This window comes from Giraffa tippelskirchi, chromosome 11 (genome assembly GCF_054371585.1).
Source record: "Giraffa tippelskirchi isolate mGirTip1 chromosome 11, T2T-mGirTip1v1.2.pri, whole genome shotgun sequence".
In the NCBI taxonomy this organism is placed as follows: Eukaryota; Metazoa; Chordata; class Mammalia; order Artiodactyla; family Giraffidae; genus Giraffa; species Giraffa tippelskirchi.
Genome location: NC_137285.1, coordinates 132,329,336 through 132,356,578, shown reverse-complemented (window position 1 = coordinate 132,356,578; position 27,243 = coordinate 132,329,336). Strand labels below are relative to the sequence as shown.

The 27,243-nt window shown below is 42.1% G+C and overlaps 1 protein-coding gene across 1 annotated transcript in view; it reads left to right on the top strand.

Moving 5' to 3' along the window:
- The window catches only part of DCDC1 (doublecortin domain containing 1), a 453,546-nt gene extending 440,671 nt beyond the window's left edge, over positions 1-12,875 (top strand). Inside the window, exon 39 of the mRNA XM_081544080.1 lies at positions 11,724-12,875. Within this exon, the coding sequence (XP_081400206.1) occupies positions 11,724-11,786 (63 nt within the window). The 3' untranslated portion in view covers positions 11,787-12,875. The remainder of the gene's footprint in view (positions 1-11,723) is intronic.
- Positions 12,876-27,243: the final 14,368 nt, after the last annotated feature.

Below are 27,243 nucleotides of genomic sequence, written 5' to 3'. Positions count from 1 at the left end.
GCCACCAAACCCCACATGAATTGCTTTTTCCTCCTCTCACTTCCCCTCAGTTTGGCCTGTGGTAACAGGATTCCTCATGAGCACAGCTAGATGTTGTTCACAGAGTGAAGCTGGATCATTTCTGATGTAAGCTCAGTAACCAAAAGCCATGGACTGTGTCCTGAATACCGAAACTTAGGGAAAGGATATATGCACCACATGAAGGAAAAAAATCATGTGATAATTTTTCTCAAAGGGTCAAGCCATCATACGTAGCAATACTACAGGAAGAGAACTTATCTTTTAATTTCTTTCTGCTATGAAGAAAGAATTATTTTTTAAAAAAATACCAGTGATACATCAGAGTTTGGTTTCTGGTTCTGGTAAAAAATTTTCCAAAGAAATGCTCCTCTTTCTTCTTCTGAAAGCCTTTGGCATCTCCATCTGAGCATAAATCACAGCCTGGCTAGAAGTGCACAGAATGGCTGAGCTGGGCTCACTCCTCAATCCACCACTGTAATGTGGAGCAGGAAGGCAGTAGGTCATTTCTACTGAAGGGGGCTCTTGGTAATCGTTGCAAAAGGCCTACCATTTACTCCCAGTCTGCGAATCAGACAGGTCGCATGAACAAATTCCTGCTGCCTCTGACACTACTAAAAACAGAGCACATTGAGGCAAAATTTCAAGTTGCATACACAACAGTTTGCCCTGTTTCAGACCTCTTCTCTATGTGCTGTGCGGTATTAGAGATGTGAAGGCATTCCAGGACACCTTTGTGATACATATGAAAGAAAGACTGCATGCGCCCCCACTTCGCTTTTCCTCTTGTTGAATGAGAGGGGTTAAGGAACATGCTTCCGGTTGCAAAGTGGGCCAGGAGGATTCTTACCTGCTGGGCTTCTTATAAAAACTGGATTACAATCCCCAGAGACATAGAACTAGTTTTATTTTTTTCCAGATTCCTTGAAAAGAAGGGCATTTCTCTAGGTTGAAAAGTACCTATCATTTTGCTGCCAAGGAAAAGTTGATTTGCAATGAAAATGGCGTGATTTCACCATGGATCAAATGTGCAGATTCTTGTGAAGTCTTCACTGTTGTGTGTGAACATGTCTGAAGCGAAAATTGGTAATATCACACAACACTGTATCAGTGTACCAGGAGACGTAAGGCAAAACTCTTAACTGAACTTTTCTATTACTCGTAAATGTGATTTTAGATGTAATATAACAGTCATCAACACATCACATTTTACCAGCAAGGCAGCGACACGTACTTTGTTGACGATGGCTTGCGCAAGGTATCTTGGCAGTTCGTAGCCATTTTTAACTTCAGACTAAGAACAGCCCCGCTCTTTATTATTGACCTTCTTCTATGATCGCCTGGATCATGTGGACTGACACTACTTAAAAGCAGAGCACATTGAGGCAAAATTTCAAGTTGCATACACAACAGTTTGCTCCTTTGCCCTTCTATGATTGCCATCCATGCGGACTGGAGGGCAGTTACTCCACCTTCAGCAAGGGCTATAGGATAAGACTACTTTAATTCTATTCAACTCTCCGAGGATTTTAATAAACCCAGTAATTTCCTTTGGGGACATGCTTATCAAATTTGATTCAGCCTTGTATATATAAGTCACATTTCAATATTTTTCCATGAACTAGAAATCATTTATTATTAAATACTAAAGCAACCATCCTCAAGTCTGTGGTGTTCTCCTGAAATTTATTTCCTGCTGGTTTGCAAACACCCTTAAGTTGATCCAGATGTTAATCAACATGTACCTGTGTTTGTGATTGTCCTTGTGAGAAAGAATTTTCTGGATGTTTCTCTCCCACCTCTAGCCTTTGTTACTTGATTAAGTGTTGGGATGAAGTTGCATATTTTTAAACAAACTAACTGAAAACAACGTGTCTGAAAGCTTGACAAACAGTTTTAGATTATGGCACCATTTATAAATAAGTGTTCTATCTGTGTACTTAAGGCAGGTTTATAAAACAGGACACGTTAGAAGTGATTCAAAATCCAGATGTAGTTTTGTGGTGTGATAACCCTGAATTTCCATTTTGTTCTTGATTGTTCATAATAACTGAATTTTTTTTTGTATGGATCATGAAAACAAAGCAACAAGCAAGCAAACCACAACAAAAAGGTAAAAATACATCTGTTCTCTTTTGCAAGAGAAACACTTAGAGATTGTGGCCAGTGGCAGCAGCATTTGTGAGCTAACCTTTATTAATAGCCACGTGTGCTGCTGAGTGTTATTGAGACTTACAGTTCACCCAAACAGCAGATTTTTATCTGACATCATTTAGAAGGGAGTGATGAAACCACGTAAGTCCATGTTATTCTAGATCTTCACAAAATCAGATGCAAATGTCCTCAGTTAAATGGAATTTGGACCCAGTGGTGATCCTCAGTTGCTTTTATTAAATCAGTGGTTCTAGTTCCCTCCTGCCTCTGAGCAGATCTCAACGCCTCCTCAAGTGAGGTTTAGCAGAAAGAAAGAGCAGCAGTTTTGTTCTCAAAAATCAATAAGCAAGAATTCTAAGTAAAAGGCATGGTTTGGGGCTGCTTGGCCAAAAGCAAATGCAAAGCAGGATCAACAAAGACCACTCAGGTGAGTGCTGATGAGAGTAAAGTAATGGTGGACATTCAGTGGTTGCCTGCTGGCAGCTATAGTATTTCCTAGTTCTGTGAGTCTGTAATATGAAACCACTATCAATAGGCTGTCACCCTGTGCCATGTGTGCAAATAGAAATATATGAGGAGAGAGGAAGTGCTTATGCCCAGGGTGAAACTGGGTTGGGGGAAGGAGGAAGAAAGGAGACAGGAAATTATATTTATATGGCAAGTACAGTGGTGATTCTGAATTGGATGTGCTATCATTCATTGTCTGCTGTATTCTTGTGCTGGTTTAGGGGTAGATAGATAGATAGTTCAGTCAACCACTGGATCGATTAGGTCCTGACTTAGCAGTCTGAGGCTTCCCTGGTGGCTCAGACAATAAAGAATCTGCTTGCAATGCAGGATGCCTGGGTTAGACCCCTGGGTTGGGAAGATCCCTTGCAGGAGGGCATGGCTACCCACTCCAGTATTCTTGCCTGGAGAATTCCATGGACAGAGGAGCCTGGCGGGCTATAGTCCATGGGGTCACAAAGAGTTGGACATGACCGAGCAATGAACACTGTCTCTAGCAGCCTAGAAGTTTTGAACTTGGGGTTTTAACCCCAGCAGAGATTGTCCAAGAATGTCAGCTCTGGGCAGACCCTAGCTAGAACAGTTGAAGGGTCAACGTCTAGATGCCACCACCAGCAGTTCTCCTTAAATTTCCCTGCAGACTCTTCCAGAAAGAAATGGAGGAGAGGTGGGAGCCTTACAGAACTGCTAGGATTAGTACCCCAAAAGCATAAGATTTGATTCTCTGTTTTCGTCTCTACCACTCTTTACCTGCTTCCTTCCAGTTCTTCTCTCTCCTTGCCTTTCGGTCTTCTCTCCTCAACCTTCCTTACTTTTTCTCTTCTGTGTGTGTATTAGTCGCTCAGTCGTGTTCAATTTTTTGCAATCCGTGGATTGTAGCCTGCCAGGCTCCTCTGTCCCTGGGATTCTCCAGGCAAGAATACTGGAGTGGGTTGTCATTTCCTACTCCAGGGAATCTTCCTGACCCAGGGATAGAACTGGGTCTCCCACATTCCAGGCAGATTCTTTACCATCTGAGCCACCAGGGAAGCCCCTTTTCTCTTCTAAGGGCCCTTGAATCCTGTCTTTCATTTTAACAACAACTCTCCCTGGAGCAATTTGTGGATCAGCAAGGGATGCTTCCTTAATATGATTCTCAGAGTTTCCTGTGCGTGTGTCGCCTGGGGAGCTTGATAAAATACAGAGTCCCAGGCTCAATGGCGGAGATTTTTCTTCTGTACCCCTGAAGTGGGGCAAGGAGTCTGCAGGTAGCAAGCCCATGTCATGGAGGGTGGTAGCTGACCACACGTGTGGAAACTCGGCCAGGGTTCTGTGCTTGTCAGCTGGGCATGGCTCAAGCACTAAACACCAATTCTGAGAACACTGTGGCCCCTTTTACCTTGGTGTTCAGGGGCTATGAAGGCAAAGAAGCAATTACTGCCTGTGTGGGGGGTTGAGTCTAAATGCTTTCTTGTTTACCCCTCACTGTTTCCTTGAGAAAGAATGGAGTTGGAAACTAACCACCCAGAGATGGTAACCAGGACGCAGACACTGGAGGAAACACAGGGGAGTCTGAGGTGCTGAAGCTTCCCATGTTAAGTAAGCTGCCGTCAGCGCTCATAACATCTTGCTATTTTAAAGGTCACAGAAATAATGTCAGAGATATGGTTCATGAATCGAGGAGCAGAGTAATTTTGAAGGTGGGGAAACATCCAGCTTCCTGGGGTTTTCTTGTGCATTTTTGTATGTGCAAACTGAGAGAGCTGTGGAACAGGGACAGGGGTCTTATTTACCAAAGTAACTCTTTCTCCCAGTAGATAAAGAATCTGCCTGCCATGCAGTTGATGCAGGAGACGTGGGTTCGATCCCCAGGTGGGGAAGATCCCCTGGAGAAGGGAATGGCAACCCACTCCAGTATTCTTTCCTAGAAAATCCCATAGACACAGGAGCCTGGTGGGCTACAGTCCATAGCGTTGCAAAGAGTCCCGACATGACTAAGCAACTAAGCACATACAACCCTTTCTCCGGTGAAGGAGCTGCTTACTATGGGGAAGGCTGAGCCTCTCTGATCTATGTTTTCTCTAAGTTTAGTTAATACAGAAGCCTGAGCCACCCGCATTCCTGGCAGGCTCATCTAATAGTGTACAATTCCATGGAATATTATTTCAGTTCAATAACAAGGGCTCTCAGAAAAATTCATTTTCAGAGTAGTTCTCTTGTCCCATAAATGAAATCCATATAGGTTGGGAGATACTTTCCTTAGAAGACAGAAGCTGTAAAGAAAATAAGATTTTCGAAGACCTAATTCATATGTTTCTACCTCCAGATACTGTTCTGGGTACTGGGCATGTAAAGGTGAATGAAGTAGGTGGGTGACTACTTGAATAGTGAATAGGCTGGGATGCTGGGGTGACAAGCATGAGTTGAGGTGGGAGGGGTTGGCACCAGCCAGATTGTGGAGGGCTTTGTAGGTCATGCTAAGGAGTCTGGGTTTTTCTATTTTAAGTGCAGTGGTTAAAGGGAACCATTAATAACATGAAAGCTGTGCTAGACATTGTATATTAAATTAAGCTTGCTCAGGTTACACGTTAGAGACACATTCAGTTTACCTCTGGAGGTGGAGCTTTGTTAGGAGGATTAACAAAGAAAGGGGAAAGCATGGGAGAGCCCAGCACACAGGCTTCATGGTGGTCTCTGTTCCAGATACGCAGCCTGACTCTGTCCAGAAGGACACCTAGTTAAGTCAATGAAATTTTATTAAGTCAATGGAATGTATTTACTTGGGATTTTATGTGTTACAATAGCTAAAGTTGTCCTAAATAGTGTATCTACAGAGCAATATTTTTTTTTCCAATAATGGATTCAAAGAGTTTTAACTACATCTTCAGAATGAGAACAGTTCTACTACTACAAGCTAAGTGATATCTGTCCTTCTTGATCTGTGAATTTCCTTCTTCTCCATAAGCTCTCCTGCTCTAGGCTAAGATGCTCACTTGTCTTCTCTCAGGGCTTCTGCTGCCTCATGGCCTCTGTTTCCTGCCTTCCTTTTGTATTTCTTTTGGCTCTAGGGCCACTCTACCCTCTGAATTACTTTCTTTGTGTCTCCTGATGGAAGACTGAATGGCTGGAGGCCAGCCAGCAGCTGCCTTTTACTCATTCCGTTAGATTAGGATGTCAGGGATCCCATGATACAAAGCACAGCTTGCCTGTGTAGGCAATGGTGATGTGGGCTGATCCTTCCTCAGGAAGCTGTGGACCTGGCTGGCATTTGGGGCTCCATGGCATTTACAGTATAAAACCCATAATTCTGCTCTTGTTATGATTCTTTTCTCCCTTCACCTCTAGGGGATGAAATTAGCATGGTATCAGCTAGGCTGTCTCTGTCCCCCTTTAGTCAATAAGAAGCTTGTCCTTGGGTGCATCCTCAAATTTGACTTTGATGGTGTAACATTGGTGGTCTTTGCTATACAAGCAACATGACCATGAAGATGGAATCTGTGACTCTGCTTGCAATATCAGGATGGACTCTTAAGTTGTACTTTTGAATACAAGCAAGTCTATCTGAGGAAGTGGATTTTGCAGAGACATCCTGGCAAAACTTAAGACACTCTGTCATCTAGGGAATTTTCCCAAATCAATTCAGAAAGTCAGACACCTCTTTTTTTAATCAGACTTTTCCTTGCCTCTTGTTTAATGCAGTCGTTTGGATAGGCTGGATTCCATTGTGGATTTTGATTTTTGCTATCATGTCTCCTCGCTCCACTCTGCAAGGTCAGCCTGGCTAGCAACTTTCTCAATGCTGACATGTGAGTTCTACTCACTGAACTTGACTGTCATCAACTGTGTTTGAGTTGTCAATCCTTGTTACATTCCAGGACACCCAAGGGGTGGTATTCCCTGTTAGATATTACCCAGTCCCCATGAAAAAGTTGATACGGGCCACAGTGATGCACTGAACTGAAGGTGTGTGTTTAAGAAGCGTCCTAGGGAGGCTTTCTCAGCAGCAGGGGGCACAGTGCTCAGACAGTGTGAGCAGCACTCTGCGGCCCCGCCCTCTGTCTCATTGCGGGCCTGACAGCAAAAGTCAATTCTCATTTCAGCAACTTGCAACTGCTATTACGAGAAAAATGGGATGTGTCTATGGGACTTTTAAGTGCTTCAAAGTTGTTTACTTACACTTAAGCCACTGCCATTGCTTCCATAGACAATTCTGGTGGTTTTTCCAACTAGTCATGGTGCCACCCCAGCCTCACTCCTCTCTAATTCTTTATCCAGAATGATCTTTCTGGAAGGAAAATCAAATCATGTTACTGTCTTGCTTAAAAACTTCCAGTGGCCCTGGAGTGTCATCTAAATGTAGAATACACTCCTCCCACGCCCTTGGGAAGACTATGCTCCCCTCGCCCTGCAGTCTGTTTTGTCACTCCTTTTTCCACAGAGATTTGTATTCCACTCATCCTAAGAGTGCCCTTGGTTCCCTCAGATCGTATGTTACCTATACATATTCTCCTCCTACCTTCTGGGGAAAAGTCCCTGACCCCTCCTTACACCCAGTTCTCTTGGGAACTGCCTTGCATGTGCTCCCCCTTTGCTTACCTCAACTGTAGCACTTACCACTGTTGGCATAGCCTTTCTTCCACTGGTCGGTAAATTCCTTGAATGAAAGGCCATCTTGTTCACATCTATATTTCCAGTGCCTGAATATTCCATATCATATTGCTGTAGCCACGCATTCCGGGAAACAAACTCACTCAGAAGGACAATGCAGATAGTGGAGTGTAGTTTATTACACTGGTGGGCCCAAGGCAGAGTCTCCTCTTAGCCAAGGACCCCGACCAGTTTTCGTGAAAACCTTATACACCCTAAGTGTATGTGCTCAAACCCACCTCCCCAAATTCCCTGAAACTAGTCTGAACAAAGGAAAAGAAAGTTACAGTTAAAGTTAACCCGTGATTCATATGCCTTAAGCCTAGGTAGTTAATTAACAGTGGACAATTATAAATAGGCCTGTGGTCATACCCCAATAAGCATAGTAGAATTTATGATTCTATTCGGTTACACAGACAATTAGGGTATTCTTTTAGGCGATGGAGAGTCTAGGCTAGGAGAATCTAGGAGAGTTGGGCTCTTCCATCCAGGGGGTCTGGTTTTCCAGTTGGTATGTCATTTCCATAGATACTGGGCATATAGCTGAAAGTCCACAACTGGGCCCAAGATGGAGTCCTGTTTTTAAGATGGAGCCAGTTCTGTCTGTTTCCTCCTTCAATATAGTAGGAATTAAGGGATGTTTGTTGAATGAATGTAAGGTTTAAGATAACTGGTTGGTTAAAAAAAGTACCTGCTTTTTAGTAGAAGCGTTGAATCAGAGTCTGATTTGCTTGTAGAACTTTCTTCTCCTCACATGCATTGTTATGGACTGAATATTTGTGTCCCCCACTCCAAATTTGTATGTTGAAACCCTATGCTCCAATATGATGGTATGAGGAGGTGGGATCTTCGGGAGGTAATTAAAAATAGGTGAGATCATAAGGATGGAGCCTTTATGCATAGAATTAGTGCCTTTATGAGAGTCATGGGAGAGCTTCCTTCTTTGCTCTGCTGTCTGCCTTGTGAGGATACAATGAGAAGTCAGCACAGAAGACAGCTCTCACCATAAGATGACCACGCTGGCACTCTGATCTCTGCCTTCCAGGGTCCAGACCTGTGAGAAATAAATTTCTGTTGTTTATAAGCCTATGGAACTTTGTTATAGGGCTTCCCTGGTGCCTCAGTCAGTAAAAATACTGCCTGCAATGTAGGAGACCTGGGTTCGATCCCTGGGTTGGGAAGATCCCGTGGAGAAGGAAATGGCAACCCACTCCAGTATCCTTGTCTGGGAAATCCTATGGACAGGGGAGCCCGGTGGGCTACAGTCCACAGGGTTGTAAGAGTTGGGCATGACTTAGCGACTAAATCATTACAACCACCACTTTGTTATAGCAGTCTGAGAAAAGACACACATCACTTCCACCTACAGAATATATCACATAGCTTTCTTATAAAATGAATCTTGTACTTGATGAGACAGTATAGGCTGATTACACTCCTTTTTTTAACGAGGAAAACCAAAGCAACGTTGATTATGTTCCCGTCTTTGCCCACTGTAACTTTCAAAACACTCCTAAGGCCCGCTAGAATGGAAAACATTCTTCTCCCATCATCGCCCAGACGGACCCTTAACTGCTTGCCTGACTCGGCTGCAGGCGCCCAGCTTGGAAGAGAAGACTTGTCACCCCTTGAACAAGTGTGATGATTTGTGGCTGAGAAGGGAGAGCCTGCTCTCTGAACCACATGCCCCCTGGTGCAGGCAGGCTAAGGAAAGATGAATGGCATTATAAGACAGACATCTGAATGTTTCGTATTAAATTAGTCCCACAGAGCGCCCAGAATTCTCATTCCATAAATCACAAGGTAAAGTAAACCCACTCCCAGGTTAGGCTGTTGTGACTTTGGCCTGTGGTGTCACAGATAATCTGCAAATAGTTAAACATTTGTCTGAAATAGTAATAATTTTCAGCATACTTACTCAGTGGCAGAGAGGTGACCCAGATTGATCTCTGTTGCCAGAAACAGCATGTAAATGGGAGTCAGCCAATTCAGGAGATTTTCCAAACAAGAGTCACTACTCCTTAGCCCCTCGGCCTACTCTGCCACTGCCGAGGTGAGCTCCTCCAGGAGCTGTTAGGTGCTCGGGGCTAAGATGAGCAAGCTTCACCCCCCACCAGAGAGCAGATTCCCTGCCCCTTTATTGAATGAACGGCAGTCCCAGCTCTGTTTTGAAGTCCACTTTCACCTTGGCTTGGTCTAAGCATCGTAGAGCTAGGAAGGGCCTCAATTCCACAAAAGCCACATTGCTCTTCAGGCAAAGGTTTATTCTGAGACTATTTTACATACCTTTGAATCTATTCTGGTTCTTCCATTTCTGGGCTGACTCTGTGAGGAGGGGAAACCATAGAATGGAAGGAACATAAACTGCTGTTCATAAGACCATTCAACTCGATGCCAGCTGGGCCCATTAGAGCTGCTGCTTCCTCTTCCATAAAATAAGGAAAGTCGACTCTGCCATCTCTAACGTCCCACTCAGCTTTAAAAGTCTGATTCTGATTCAGTCACTAGATGAGATTGGGCAACAAGTGTTGTGACAGCCATTACTCCAGCGGACTGAGGGAGCCTATCTCTCTGCTTGGTAGTCTTCACACAGGTGTTTACTAGGGCCTGCATCCAGATTCTCTTTACCCACAGAACTCCAACCCAGATTTCACCAGAGTGACAGAGGGAGGCCACAACACAACTTAGGGATGGCCAAGGACCAGAGGTGATTCCTTCCAGGAAAAGATCTTGGTGTCAAGACCTGAGTAGAGTCTTGCCTCCTGCACTGTTGGGCAAGCCCGTTGGTAAAAGCATCAAATAAGGTCAATTATAAACATGGATGGGGAAGGTCACTAACATTGTCAGAGTGTATGCACATGGCCAGGCACCCTGTTGGACTTTCATACTGTTGTTTTTGCTTTCATTCCATACTCATGACCACCCTTGGAAATAGGTGGTTTTTTCCTGCTTCTACTTTTACATTTTAAGAATGGGGAAGCTGAGCTCCTGAGAAGGTGAAATAACTTGCCAAAGCCCTCAGCTGGTCAGGGGAAGAGCTGATATTTGTACCCAGATCTGTCTAATCACAGAGCCTGTTGAAATTTCAGGTATGGTTATCGGCAATTCTAAAACTGGGTTCGATGACTTCATTGGATGACTTTAAAGAATATTTTTATGGTTTAGTCACTGCCTGCTTAGAAAATTTCCCTGATTACAGCTGAGCTAGGCATAATGAGCTACATTTGGACGCCCAACCTGAGGGAGTTGGGGGCACTGCCCAACTCTCCTGTTCACTCTCCTGTGCACTCTCCTGTTCACAGGAGGGGAGCCAACCTGGCTTATCAGGACATGATAAGCCCACTAGGGTATCTCACTTCTCTGCCCCAATGGCTATAGTCATCTCTGTATTAGATGCTAGGGCTAGTACCATAGGCTGGTGGCTTAAACAACAGAAATTTCTTTTCCCACAGTTCTGGGGTCAGAATTCTGACTTCCAGGTGTCAGAAGGACTGGCTCCTCTGAACGGTGTGAGGAAAGGATTTGTCCCCTGCCCCTGCTCTGGCCTCTGGTGATTTGCAGACAGCCTGGTGTTACTTGGCTTGTAGAATCATCATCCCAGTCTCTGCCTCATCTTCACATGACAGTGTCCCCCTGGGCCTGTGTCCAAAAGTCCCCGCTTATATTGGATTAGGGGGCCTCATCTTCTTTAATTACATCTGCAACGGCCCTATTTCCAAATAAAAGCACATCCTGAAATACTGGGGTTTAGGACTTTGACATGTGGATTTTTGGTGGGAAGGCACAGTTCAACCCGTAACAATCAGTAATGAAAGTCTGCACCCTCACTCACACAAGCACTTCATCTGAGCACAAGTGCTCTGCCATTAAAGATTGCAACATTCCCTCTTGATGGCATGTCTCTTTCCCTTTTATGTCTTTCTTGTTTCTTACTAACACTGAAGTCTGATATTAATGGAAAAACCATTAAAAAAAAAACTATTATCCTATGAGGTAAAGTGAATGCACTCAACTGTGAAAGGAAGACTTATCGATCAATTTCAGTTAAACCTTGCTTGTCTGACACTTTGCAGCTAAGGAATGTGTTTTTATTGCCTGGCCAGATAGTTCAGATTTCCGGTCAGTCTTAGCAAAGACCCCTTTTATAACAATGATAAAATTTTATCACAGAGCTATGAAAACAAAATTAGATTTCATAACTCACATCAGGCCTTGAAGGTGATGCCTCTATAAATTTTACAAACCTTATCAAGTTTTAATGCACCTATTCTGATAAATATTTTTAAAGTAGCAACTTCTATTGAACTTCATATATATGTGCATTTGTATATAAATAAGTGTATATATGTGTGTAGATGTATAATATATTTACTTCCTCTCTCTCTCTTTGTCTTTCTTTCTCTCTCTCCCCCTTACAGGAAAGAAAACTTTCTCCACCTACTTGGAAACAGAAAACTGTGATAGAAAGTCCAATTATTTAGATTGCCGAAGACTTCGAATTTAGGAAAATACAAAAGAAATCTGTGTAGCTTACTTAAAAATTTAGTGCCAGAATTTATCCTTCAAAATAACTGTATTTTTCATGGATAGACACTGATTAGTTATCCATAAATTCACAATAAGGCATATTATAATCAATGGGTAGTGTTAGCCACAGGGATTTTGTATTCTAGTGAAAACCTGTATACACTCTGTAAATTTTGCATTCTATAGCATGGACTATTGGGGGGAAATATGCCTATATACTGAGCACATGTTTTTTCTCTCCAAGTAGATGACAATTGCCTAGAGGGCAGAGAACCTTATTTTTATTTACTTGGGACAGGGCTCAGTGACAATGCCCAGCAGTCCCACTACCAGAGCAACGTGATGGGAAGACAAGGTTCAGCCAACTTCCACCCTTGTGCTAAAACCACAAACCAAAATTACAGCAGTACAAGGGGAATAGAGGGTCTGCTTTATAGAATTTTATTTCAGTCAGCTGTTCAGGAACTATAGTCCTCAGAGCCAAATTAAATCAAGTTATAGTTAGTCCTTCCTGCTTTTCAGAGGCAAAAAACACTTCAAAATTGGGCAAATGAAATAAATTTCATGGTATAACTAGGCATCACATATTCTTAAAATGTGTCTATGATGATTATACATTTTGGTCTCAAATGCCGAGTTAGAAGAAACATCCAAAAATTATGTGAAATGACTTATGGATGTATTGACAACATTCAAAACCTCAATAGACTGTTGTAAAGGAGTCATACTGTTTTGGTTCATGTACTCCTTTGAGCATCTTTGTAAAAGCCATAAACTTACAAAATGACATATAAAAAATAATTTTCTCATACCATTTCATGATGTTCACAGACCCACCAGAAAAACATTAGTGAACTTCCAAACAAGGAACTGATAGAAGATATTTCTGATTTCCATAATCTTTAAGGCTTGCGGGGGGACATAGGATCCATACCTCTCAGCGGAACATTTCAAAACATCAGCAGAGGCAGATTCTAGCTTTCACTGTGGTAATGTTACCTTGCTATATTCAAAAATGATAAACCATGACGATTTCTTATCATCTTTGACTGTGGTTTTTGCATCTATGGATCTTAAGTGGGAAAAGATAAGAAATGATAAACTTCTTCAAACAGTGTTTTTCATTTTGGGCATTCCTTGGAGAAAGCACTTATTACCTGGAAGGAAAAAGCTAATTAAGTCAACGTTTCATACAATCACAAAGCCATTTTTACTTGCCACTCTTTTAGACAGAAGGGAATACATGCTGTTTCCCTTTTGTCTGTCAGGAGAATAACAGGGAACGCTGGCAGCTCTGGAAGTTGGGAGCTGAAACTCAGCAGAAAACTGGCTGCGGGTGTTCAGAACCTGCCCGAAGTCACTGCTGCTCAGCTGAAGTGAAACACGGTGTCCTGAGAACCCCTGTTTGTGCTCTTACCTCTCCCATAAAGTAGTGACGTCAAATGTTTAGCTGCTTGGATTATTTTATTCCAAGTCATGTTACGACTCTGCTTCACTTAATTTAGTCAATGTGTGCTGTACAGTCAGAAAAAATGTTGAAATGCTATTTAACCCCCATTTAAGGTTTTGTTTAGAAACTTCCTTAAAACAGTTAAATCTTTATATGGAAAATATGTTGGATTATGGTTTAATTTCACTGTCCTTGGCTGGAGTTCTCCGACTAGAAGAGGACAATGGACCTGGAGCTAAAGATGCCCTGCACAGTGCCCTGTCTGCTCTCTGCTGTGTTCCCAGAGCCCCACATGGGGTCTGCAACACAGTAGGTGCTCATTAAATCTTTGTTAAGTATCATATGAGGAGCTGAGTTTCAACTCTGACTGTGCTTCTTACTACCCATGGGACATATCTATTTTCTCATCTGTGAAATGAGAATAATATTTCCTTCTACCCTCCGAAAGCTGTTTTTTGCATCAGATGAGATAAAGCATGGAAAATCATTTTTTCCTTTTGACCTGAAGAAAGGAGTAATCTTCAAAATTAGGCATATGATCTCATGCAGATATAAAAGAAGTAAGCACCATTGTATTCTTGTAGGAGAAAGAGCTCACAGACCAATAATTCAAACTAAGATAATTTTTAAAATATTTGTCATTTATTTATTTGGCTGCAGAGGGTCTTTGTTGTGTCACACGGGGTCTTTAGTTGGGACTTGTGGGATCTAGTTCCCTGACAAGGGATTGAACCTGGGCCCCCTGCATTGGGAGCACAGAGTCTTAGCCACCGGATCACCAGCGAAATCCCAAGATAATTTTTATTTTATAGAATTTTAATGCTGAAATGAAGGAGGGGACTTCTCCATTATCAGAAGTAGAGGACTACCACACCCCAGGACTTAAGGCATCAAAATTATGGGCTTGCTTTCATTCATGTGTGCAACCTAAGACGTCTCAGACTTGCCCTGTGGCCAGTGGGGGAAGGGTTATATGACACTCAAGTAAGTTGGGAGAAGGTACATTCTGATCCTCAAGAGGGGAGAGGGGGGCAAATTATGTAGTTGAAAGTTAGCAAAAATTATTTTAAAGGGGTGTATTGATAACATATATTTAGAGGATTCTGGTTTACTCAGTATTTGAGCAGCAAGGAATGCTCTATACTCAGAGGAAATTTGCACCGCTTATTCATGTAACAATAATGGAATTTCTGTGATATTCTAGCACTGGTCTGGGGGCTATGTCGAATGAGACACTCTTAGTTCTCGTGGACCTTACTGGCTGATTTAAAAAGGAAGCAAATTAAGAGGTAAGGAAACAACCAGTGATAAATGCTAGGAAGAAATGAACATTGGATAAAGGGACAGAAAGTGGCTGGACAAGTTGATATTCAAACGCAAGTGACCATCAGAACCGATTTGTTCAGTGGATTGGGGAGCGGCATTAGAAAAATATCATTTTCAGAGACTAATAGCTAATTTGCTACTTTGAAAGCCTCCTTTTTTACAGTTCTGGGAAGAGCACAGTGGACCCGGAGTTGGTAAGTAAGGAATTATGTATGCTGTTCTCATCAAGCTGTGTGACCTTGGGAAACTCACCTATCCTATCTGTATCTTGACTACAAACTGGCAAATGTTATCTGATTCAACAGAAGACTCTAAACATTTAGGTGTGCTGGCTTCCAAAAGATGGAAAGTCTAACCAATGTTGAGATGTCTTCAGAAATGTTGTTGAGTTTCTGTTTCTTTCTCTCGATGGCTCAAGAAAACATTGTCATCACTGTTGCCACCTCCACCATCACCACCAGGCTGTCAGAAGGGGACGTGTCACCCCATAGGTGGAAGTACGGATGCTAGAGACAGGGAGTATCAGCTGCTAAACTACCCACTGTGTATAAGGCACTATGCCAGGTCTTTACATTCATTAACCTGCTCAGTCCTCACAAGTGTTATCAGCTCCATTTTGCAGATCTGGAAACTGAGGTGCTGAAGAAGGGGCAAAATAAAGCCTGATGCTGAAAGCTTGGACCCTAAACCCCTACACTGACCACCACTCCCTCTGTCCATTCAAGAAGTATTAATTTCTTTAATTAATTAATTAATTAATTTGAGTACCTACTAAGTGCTAAGAACTTCTTTGATCAAGTTCAGTTTGGCATTAAGAGGATAACTCTCCTCTGTGTTGAGAAAACAGAAAGTGTACAGAGGAAGAAGAAAAAGAGGGTGACTTTACTTCTTTCTTTGATTGAACTCAGGAGAAACAACATTTTTTTTTTTCGCTACCACTCTCTGAGCTTCTGGAATCTCTCTGTCTGCTCTCTGTTTGAACTTGGGCAAATATAAAACTTACATTTTCTCTGTTCCCGGAGCTCTCAGAATCCCAAAGCATTCGGTTTAGATTAAATCCGTTGACCGAGACATTCTAATTCGGCTTCAACACAGATGATCCCATCACCTGTCGCCTTATCTAACCTAACTGCTTATTACAGTAACAGAGTACACTCGTCTGGAGGCCGGGGCAGGGCCGGGGAAGGAGGTCACACAGGTTTAGCTGCCACATGGACACAGCAGGGTGGTGTCCTGCCAGAATCTAGAGGAGTAGATTCATAAAAGCCAATCAGGAGCATCTGGGGGCATTTATATAAGCTTTTTTTTTTTTTCGCCTGAATCTAAATTATAGAGATTTTAATAGCTCCAGTAATTAGACAAGTATGAAGTCTACCCCATTATGTTCCTGTGTAATATCACACTCCCCAGGGCCCACCTTCCTTGCTTGCTGGGCTCCCTGCCTGGGCTCCCTGCCCCCTATTTTCTACCATAGGGAAGCAGTTTTCTTTTCAAAGAGCTCACTGTTCACATTGTTTTTGTTCCTTCAAACCGGAGGTTGGATTTGCTTTCTCAGCGGTTTCCCCATTGCATTGCCCGGTGGTGTAAGAAAAGGAGAGTGGGGCCGTTGGTTTGCATTCCCCACCGTGCCTAGCACACGTTCAGGGTTGCACAATGGATGCCGGCACGGCCCAGAAGGCCCTTAGCACCTTGACCAGCTCCGGCCAGACCCTTTCCAATTTCTTATAGCTAACTCTGCTTCAAACCCTCTTCCCAGCTCAGTTCCCAACTTTAAAGAAAACAGAACAAAAATGTTCAGATTCACTCTCTTAAATCATGAATTCTTTTATAGAAAACTTCTCTTCTAGCTTCCTGATTGCTTCTCATTATTTTTTTTTTCTCATGTGTTCTGTAACTTTCTATTATCCATAGTCATATTTCACTTCATCAGCAGAGATAATCTCCCTGCAGGTGCTGAGGGCTGAATCTTGATATATATTGGACATCTTGGATGTTTCTAATTGTTGTTTCCTCTAGAACTATGAAAAAAATATCTTTTGGTTATTTAAAATTAAGGACAGGATGTGCCATATTACTGAAATAATGCAGTTTATCTAATCAAGAGATTGACTTTTTCCATATGCATACACGTATTTTCCTAGGGGCTGTCAGAAAGCAGCTTTCATCGCCATTTGTTTTGGGGGTTTTAATTTTTCTTTTTATCCATGAAGGTATTTCCAAAGAAAGATGGCTGGAATTTAATATCCTGAGGTGGCCTTTTCTTATTCAGTCCCCACCAAGAAAGAAAGAAGGAGGGGGGAGGAAAGGAAAGAAAGAAGGAAGAAAAATTCGAATTAAGTATCTTTTCTTCACAAGGATCTGAAAATTGTCACCTGAAAGCAATTCTAGAAGTCTATGATGTTGGCCTCCAGGCTGCTTAGAAAAAGAAAAGAGCATAAAATCAAAATCCTGTAATTGACTTCGTTGTAATTGGCAAACTGATACACTCTTTTCTCTCTCTCGAGTGGGTACCAGACAGACAGAAACAGTGGTGTGGGCAGCAGTAGGCGGCTTGAAAGTCAGCAATGTTTCCTGTGACTCCATCTAACATCTTTTCTACAGAGACAGATAAAAGGATAATGAGCTGAGGTATTTTTAAAGGATTCTCACAATTTGCAACTCAAATAAATCTAGCGTTCAAGCACGTGCGTTTTTTAGGCTGTAATGACTGAAAATGTTAAACTAAATATTTTGCTTAAACAAGTAAAGACAAAGGGGGTAAATGAGCAAATTAAAATGCATGAAAACCGCCTCTACCACGGCAGCTTCCTCTAGAAGAGAATGGCTAATTCATCCGCGACATATTCTCGTCACTCCTTTGGAGAAAGGCCGCCCCAGGAGGAGCCCAACCGTTCAGCATTTTGCTCCTGGTCAGGATTGATTCCAGATGTGGGAGGTAAACGCTAGAAAGGGTTTGGAAAATGGAGTGGAAATGAAAAATCCCGCAGGCCATTTAAGTGTTGATGACAGATGAGGTAGATATTTTCAGGTAACTAATGAACTTGCTGGGAGCTTGGAGAGGGCTCAGTCCAGGGGATATTTAACAGGCAGGAAAGACCAGCTGAGGTAGTCCAACTGCTTCCACGCACCAGGAATAGGGGAGCATGGACTCCTGACTGGAACACGTAAAGAGCAAATGCTGAGACACGGCTACGTATATGAGGTGAATTTAAGTCTTCTTAAAGCTAGTTCATAGTTTGTAAATACCTGCTTTTTTCAACTTCCTATTGTTTGAATAAAGAATCTGCCTGCAATGTGGGAGAGCTGGGTTCGATCCCCAGGTCAGGAAGATCCCCTGGAGAAGGAAATGGCAATTCATTTCAGTATTCTTGCCTGGAGAATCCCATGGACAGTACAATCCGTGGGGTCATAAAAAGTTGGAAATGACTGAGTGACTAACACTTTCATTATTTGATTTATTGTGACTATTTCATTATTTGAAGAAATAATGATCAAGTATTCACTATGTATAAGTCAGTAATGGGAAATAAGAGGCAGAATATTAGAGTGAGTATAAGCACAGGTCCTGAAGTGACCCGGACTTGGGTTTAAATACTGATTCTGCCACTTCTTAAATTGATATTGAGTAAATGATTCTAAACCACAGTTTCCTTATCTTTTTAAAATAAGTATAATATTGGTATTTATTTTAAAAGAGTTGTGGTGAGAATTAAATGAGGTGATGTATATAAAACCCTTAGCCTAACACTCAATTAATGCTCTGTAAATGTAACATTAACATGATAACTGCTGTTATTCTAGGAATGGAGTTTGGACTAGCAGGTGATACATAATCCCAGCGTGGAAAGAGTTTGACCTTTAGCAGTGGAAATTTTGACTTGCAAGACTTTCATATTTTTAATGTGTGTGTGCTAAATTGCTTCAGTCATGTCCGACTTTTTGCGACCCTATGGCCTGTAGCCTGACAGGCTCCCCTGTCCATGGGATTCCCCAGGTTACTGGAGTGGGCTGCCATGCTCTCCTCTAGGGGATCTTCTCGACCCAGAGATCGAACCCACGTCTCTTAATGCCTCCTGCATTGGCAAGTGGGTTCTTTACCACTAGCGCCACCTGGGAAGCCCTTCATATTTTTAATAGATGCCTGCTACTATCAACTTGCATATTGGTATTTCAGTTAGAGTTCTTGGTTGCAAGCTATGGAAATTTACTGTTGACAAATAAGCAACCAGGAGATTGCTGGAAGATTAGCAGGAAGCTTACAGGATCGGGGGATACTGGCCTTGAAAATAGGAAGCCCAAGAAGCAGAAGGCAGGAAGCAGAGCACGGGGACACAGAAGCCTCTGGTGTCCAGGGCAGCCAGGCAATTGAGTGACTCTGTATCATTCCCAGGTCACAAAACCCAAATCCCAAGTCTCCAAAGAGATGATACCTATTTGACTAAGCTCAGTTTACACGTCCAATCCTGACTACAAGGGGGTGGAAAAAAGAAAATCTGTAGAAGATCAGCCCTGAAATTATACTCCTACTCCAATCATGGACACGAGAAGAAATCAGGATATTATAATAAAGGAACATGTACTTGGCAGCCAAAGCCCATAAATGTCCATCATTACTGATCAAGCCTTCTGTAACACATTCCATAGAATTTTCACTTTAAGCCACGTGTCCTTGAGCATATGTTGCTGGCATCATATTCCCAGGTTCTCAGGGCTGCAGAAGACTGGAAAGCACCTGTCGGTTTGTCTTGAGTGAAAGGACCAGATTAGAGCTCAGATGGCCACACACAGTGGTACAGGTTATCCACTACACAGGAGTGCCCAGCTGAGAAGGCAAGTGGGGCTGGAATTCATCTCTTCTCACCACACTCCTGCCCAGAGGAGGAGGCTCCTTCTTGTAATTTCACAAAAGACACTGATATCTCGCTGAACCTTGCAATTAAAGATTACATCAGCCCAGAGCAGTTCCTTCCTTTTCGCTCAGTCTCTCAGTCATATCCAATTCTTTGCAACCCTATGGACTGTAGCCCACCAGACTCCACTGTCCATAGAATTCTCCAGGCAGCGATACTGGAGTGGGTTGCCATGTCGTCCTCCAGGGCATCTTTCCCATCCATGGGCTGAACTCATGTCTCCCACGACTCCTGCATTGGCAGGCAGATTCTTCACCACTGCACCACTTTTCCAATTTGTACCAAGGTATTTTAGGGCTAGTGGTGGCCTTTGCTAAATCCCACATCATCCAGAAGCAAAGGAGGAAAGGAAGGAAACAAGGATGGCTGCCTTCCTCCTTCTTTTGCCTCTATCACATCTTTCTCATCTTCTTCTTCATTATCCTAGAATGAGAGAATCTCAGGATTGAATGAGATGTGGACAATCTCCTCAGCCAGGTACTTGTCCGGGGCTTGAAATGTAGCCCTCTCTCCCTCCCCACAACATAATACCTATGACAACTAGTCATCCAGATTTAAACACTTCCACAGACAGGAAATTTACCACCTTGCCAGACAGATCATCCTAAGGAGAAAACATCTTTATCTACCTGAAATATACATGCTTCTGACTTTTAGTCACTCTGAGCCTACAAGAAACAAGCCTAACCCTTCTTCCATTTGAGAGGCCTTTCAATAGTTGAAGTCTAATGTGATGCTTTTCTAACATAACTTTCTCTCTTAGACCTTGGGCAACATAATTTCAGGATATAGCTAGTCAAAAGCTCTTTGAATTCTCTCATTTATCACACTGTACCTCTCTTAAACTGTGTCATTTAGCAGTAGCCAAGCATCATCCAAATAAAGCCCATGACAGTATTAATGATCATAAGTCATATAATAATACCTAACTGAGCTAAATTTAAAACTGATAAGCATTTTATTTATGATACTTAATTTCATCCGTACAACTCTTTCAAAGATTCTGTTATCGCCTTTACAGATGAGGAAACAGAGGTTCTCAGAAGTTAAGTCACTCACCCCAAATTCTCACCCTAGTAAGTGGGGGCAATGAGATTCAAACCGGAGTGTCCCTGAGACTAGAGCTCACACACTAGCCACTTCACTGTACTTCTGTTAATGTCACTGGCACTCGATTTGCTTTTTTTTTGCTCTTCTTCCTGACCTGTTCTCACCAAGAGTTCACCAACCTTTAACAACCTGTCTGCTGACCTGCAGTGCTGGGGCTCTCATTATTGGTTCGTTTCACTTGCAGGATACATCTTTGATAGAGAGTGTACTGCTGGATCCTAGGACTAACAGTGTATCAAAAGTAGGGGAAGGTTGTGGGGGAGTAGGGAGTGTTGTGCCTACACTTTCATGAACTCTTTTTTCACTCTTTAAAGCATCAATTGCTCTTTAGATTTAGATTTCTTGGGAGTTTTGATGTTGTTTTCCATGGAGTGGTTTAGGGAACCAAAAGGCAATTATTTCTTCCACCAACGTGACAGAAAAGTAAGACATTCACCTCAGCCCTTTAACTTCTCTCCCTTCACTCAAATAATCCTGGGGGAATGATCTGAATGAAGGTATTCTCTGGATTTTCACTTTGGTGGACATTGGTCTTTTCCATTGTCACTATGCCTTTTAGGACACCCTTGGTGGCATAGATGGTAAAGAATCTGCCTGCAATTCAGGAGACCTGGTTTGATCTCTGGGTCAGGAAGATCCCCTGGAGAAGGGAATGGCTACCCACTCCAGTGTTCTTGACTGGAGAATTCCATGGACAGAGGAGCCTGGTGGGCTATAGTCCATAGAGTCGCAAAGATTCAGACATGACAGTGACTAACATAAGCCTTTTTCACTGCTTAATGCCTGGTCCTTATGGAAATGATTTGAGCACACCAGCTGTGAAAGGTGAGCAACTCACAGCCAACTCCAGGTGAGTATGAAGAATACTCCCAGAGCCCTTGGTAGCAGATGGTAAGATTGATCTTTAGTCAAAGGAAAGATCAAACTGCTTCAACAAGCTTCCTGCTGTAGATGCTACAATCCTCCAACGAGTCCTAGAATTCTAGAAAGTCAATGAGCTCATATCATCTAGCAGAGTGCTCTTTGGCCTTGAGGAACAGAGCAATCAATTCCATTAGTATTATCCCAAAGAAAACATGGGTGAAACAGTGACATCATGCTGTAGAATTAAGTGGCAAAATCCAGAATGTTCTGAAGTAGTAACTCTCTGCTTTCCGTCCAGTTTGGTTCATTATTCTGTCTTAGTTCCAGCTTAGAGCTCAGCACAAAGTGAATGGTCAATAAACATTCTTTGAACATCAGCCCTCACCAAACACAGAGGAGCTTCAGAGGTGCCTAATCCTATAAGAAGTTGTGAATTGTTGTGTATCTTTAAATTTATTTTCTACTTTGAATTCTGAAGTCTGGTTTTTCTATTTGCTCCAAATCTTAATCACCTTAGATAAAACAGGCTACTTTTATTTTGCATCAGCTTCTCTTTCAACTACCACCAATGAAAACTCAAAACCAGTCCTTTTGACGCCAATATTTTCTGATACTCTCCTTTTATATCTCCCTTGGTAGAATGTTTAAAGGGAATTCCAAATCTGATCCCTTTCAAGCTGAACCTATACTGAAGATATGATGTTACATTTTAAATTTAAGAGCTTTCCTTAGCTCAGATTTGTCTCTCTGACCTCAAATGTTAGATTGTAACTCATAAAAGATTAGTTTTACTTTTTGTATGTAATTCAATCCACTAGGTGGCATCTCAACACACAGAAAGCCGGATCTATGCATTGGTGATGAATCCACTATACCGTTTTAAAAATAGGTTTTAAACTGCACTGAACTATTGGGTTGTAATATTATTGAAATGCTCAGCGTTTGTGAACTGGAAGATTCTGTGGTGAAGGACCTACATTTCTGTGTTAGATAAGAGATGTTCTATTAGAATCCTGCTGCTCTTTCTGATGGAATGCTGTTCTGAAATTGCATCCAAGGATGGAAAAGTTGGTATGGAGGCACCCCTACCAGGTAACTCCAGTTGCTGTGATATGTGATTAAAAGATATATAAACCAGCAGAAAATATGACACAAAGTCATCTAAATAAGCAATTAACAGGCTGCCTGGTGTCATTTAGAACAGATTTAGATATATAATAAGACTCTCTTCCAGCATTCAGCATTTCTAGCCTCAGGAAACACCTATTTGGAGGAGGAAGAAAGTGTTCCCAGGGCAGTCCCTCCTCAGGTAGTGACACTTCTATTGATATGACCCTCTAAGAGGTGGGCCTTATCCTATTTGATTAGCCATTTGCCAAGAGGACACATTTAAGACCTTCTGCCATCTTTCAAATTTAACAAAAGGATCTTTGAGTCATATGCTTTATGCAGTAATATTTCATTTTCATCTAAAAAGTTTTAGTTCTTCAAAAAATTTACCAAAAGATCCTAGAATTTTTGAAGATTTCCTTGACTTCCTAGGCCTGCTCTCACTGCACCCTATTTCTGCCGTCACTGCCCCTGTTACACAGGACTACAGCCACCTGGTGTTTAACACTGTCTTCCCCTCTAGACTGTAAGCTCAGTGAGGACAGAGAACATGACTGTCTTGCTCACGACTGTATCTCTGGAGGGTGCATAATGGCACGTGGTACTCCCAAATATTTGCTGAATAAACAAATGATTTTCTAGGAAAGAAAAAAAGAATGCATTGACTTCTAAACTAAAAAGCCCTGAAATGTTTGCGAGGGCCACTGTATGAGATACAATTCGAAGTTATTCCTCCTTTCCCTGTTCTCACACAGATCCAGTCTCTATTATGATGATGATTCTGGTCTTTTGCTTTAAATCATCATGAGGAGCAAATAGCATCCAAGGGCTGCCATCCAGAAATAAATCATGACTGTTCAAGAAAACTGAATGCATTCAATTAAATGAACATTTACTGACACTGGTAGATAATGAAAAACCAGACTTTACCTGAAATATTTGGTATTCTACCCTCACTAAGGTGTCCCCATCAAAAGCTCTGCTTCTCTTTCTTTAATTAGATACAGATAGAGGTACAGGAAATTACACATTGCAAAACAAAACAGTATACATTGTATAACAAAAAATTTTCATAATTTTTGTCTCAAAAAGACAACCTTGCCAATAGGACTAAAGCTCTCGGCTGCTTCTGTCAAGGAACTTTGACAAATAGTCTTTGTTGTGGAGGTCATGAGTCTGGGCTCTGGCATTGTACCAACTGGACTGGAATTCCAGTTGGAACCTCCACCAGTTCCTGTCTTGAGACCTTTCAGTATTTTACTTAACATCCCATGAAGCTATATTTTAAAGATGTCATCTATCTTATACAGTTTTGGGGAGGATTAAATTAAATGATGTGTATAAACACCATTTAGAATAGAGGCTGACCCAGAGCAAGAGATCAATAAACATTAGCTATTATCATCATCATTATTATTATTGTTATTATTATTAATATGAGTGGTTTTTCTTAGATGTCCTTTGTAGTCAGTGACAGCCAAAATGAATATTTGATTGGTTCCCTCATATATCTTTAGGTTCTATCCATTAGATTCTGACATAGTGGCTGTAAATAATTTTAAATGAGCCCCAGGCATACCTCAGCCTCGTGTGTTTAAACCAAGAGCCAAAGAATGATGATCTACCTCCTCTTTTTCTCTTTGGATGAAGTTCTTCTCTTTATTATTTCCAAGGTAGGGATCTAGCCACTGCTTTCTTCCCTCTCCTCCACTCCGCTTACCTATTCATTGTATAATATGCATTTATAACTGAGTACTAGGTATTGTTCATTCATGGATTCCATCCTAGAAAGTTTATAGTATAGAAGGGAAGGTGAAATAAGCACACAAACATAGCTGTAAAGAGACTCAGAAAGTGACGAGGATCAGATGGGATGGACATGACACAGAGGAATTCAGAGGAGGTGTAGAGTCACTGCTATTTTGACATTCACATTGCATCCATAGAGATACCAGGGAAGGAAAAAAAAATGAAAGTCACTATTCTTGTGCATAAGGAATTTGGAAACTTGGAGAGAGACAAAACTAAAGCCATGAATGAGCTTGGGCTATGTCCCAGCTCAGCACCATGCCTGGCCCTCAGCAGACCACCAGTTGAAGAAAGGAATATCCTGAAGGATATCTGTAAATACACACACAACCACAGGCACCTCCATGACTGGCTAAAGATCCTTTGAAGGAAGCAAATGAAAATAGCACTTACTGCCTTACTGCTCAGAGTCGGACACGACTGAGCTACTTCACTTTCACTTTTCACTTTCATACACTGGAGAAGGAAATGGCAACCCACTCCAGTAGTCTTGCCTGGAGAATCCCAGGGACAGAGGAGCCCGTTGGGCTGCCGTCTATGGGGTCACACAGAGTCGGGCACAACTGACGCGACTTAGCAGCAGCAGCCGCAGCCTTACTGCTGAGTGCTTGAAAGATCTAGAAAGGCAGACACAGGCTACTTTTGTTGGTCCCTATAACGTTTGGCTTCTCTAGTGTTTTGCTAGGGCTGCCATAACAAAGTATCACACAATTGGCTGCTTGCACAACAGAAATTTTTCTCACACATCTAGGTGCCAGAAGTCAAAAATCAAGTTCTTTCCATGGGGTATGAAGGAAAGATCTATTCCAGGTCTCTCTACCTTGCTTATAGATGCCTATCTTTCCCCTAATGTCTTCACATCATCTTTCTTCTATATGTGTCATCTCTGTTTTCAAATATCCCCTTTTTACAAGGACATCAGCCATATTGGATTAAGGCTAATCCTAATGACCTCATTTTAACTTGATTACCCCTGTTAAGACCCTATCTCTAAATAAGATCACATTCTGAGGTACTGGGGGTTAGGACTGCAACATATCTTTTTTGAATGGGACTTAATTAAACCATGAAAGTTTTCCAGAACTAAAGATGGTGTTTACCAATCAGTTTACAAAACTCACTGCTTCAAGTGATATCCAATTACCAATATCAGTTGAGTTCAAATCAGCACATATTTATTAGCTACCTGGCATGATCAGAACATAATAGTAGATGCTCAGATGACACATAGAAGTAAGGGAAATATGGACATGGTCTTTGCCTGCCCGACCCTGTGATAGACCATCAGAGTCAAGTGGGAAAGACAGGATGAGGTGAGCACAAACAACCATGCCGCAAGGTTTGATGTGGCAAGTTCTACAGGAGCAGTGTAGGCACAGAGCTATGGAAGTACATCAAGGACAGGGAGGCAGTGAGATTCCAACCATGCCTTGAAGGACTTGTAAGATATTGAAAGATAGTGTTGGAAGGAAGTGCAGTTCAAGAGAAGAATGAGATTGAGCAGAGACATACAGGAGGGAGATTCATTCATCCAGGCGAATGATCCACAGAGTAGCTGGGTTAGAGAAGTACTTTTCAAACTCTGTAAAACCTCTGAACCCTTCTTGAAGTCAGACTTTCTGAAGACCCACAAAATACTGAAAGCAGAACTTCTCTGGTCTGATACACTGGCTGCTCTAGAGAGTCACAGTGCAGAGTTGAAACTTAAGGGCTGGGAAACAGAAGTAGGAAGTCAGCCTGGGAAAGCAGGCTGTGGCCAGCTTTGGACATTCAAGAGTGGCCATGGCCCTGGGGATGATCAGAAGGCACTGAGAAGCCTCCAAGCAGAGAATTGGCTAGACTAGACTCCTCTGATGATGATATATGGGATAGGTCAGAACAGGGAGAAATAACTTTGTCTGAAACAACATAAGTACAGAAATGTAACAAGAAAATTATACATCATTATGTATCCAAACAACTATGAGAAGTGGCCAGATTTTCTGCCTCTGTGCTTCTAAGACCCTTTGTAGCAGCCTCAACCATTGAGGGACCGCTCCGAGCTGCAACAGAGAGGAGTACAGATTTTGTATCTCGAGAAACCTAGTTTGGTATCAGTGTGATTGAAAGCATGTAATTTAGACTCTCCCAAGCTTGTGTTTGAGTTCTACCTTCTAACAAAGTTCCTGAAGCCTGGGTGTCAGTTTTCTCATCTGTAAACTAGAGACAACTCTATAACCTTATATAGTTACTTTGAGGATTAAATGAGGTCATATATTTAAAATATTGAGCAAAAAGGTGGAAATAGTTGCTTTCACAATGTGATTATTCCCCAAGACAAATTGAACAACCACATTAAGTGGAAGCAGAGTACCAGGTTTACCTAGCAGAGTCATTCATACTGACGCAATTGCTGTGTTCCCCTGATTTGGACACATCCTTTTCCAGAGGAGAGTGTCTGCTAGACCAAACTCACTACAGGGGCCCGGTCCACAGTTCTCCATTGCCATTCCCATCCTCTTTCAGGGGAGACCACTCAGGGCTCTTTCACGTGCTGATCTGCATAGCTCTTTTAGAAAGTGAAGCGTATAAAAAGATTCCCAGGCAACTAAAGAGAGAAATTACTTTGTCCATACTATCAAGATGCCTGCTTTGTGGGTACTATCAAGACAAATTGTACAGCAAATTGGTGAAGGCCGCACAGAGTGTCAGAACGTATGTACAGTAATTGAAAAGTATTGCTTGCACACATTCAGTATCCGAGGAATCTCCCAGCAGACAATGGCATCAAAGGATAAAATGCACCATAAAGGATGGATTCCAGCTGCATCCAGGACAAATGTCATGCATGTG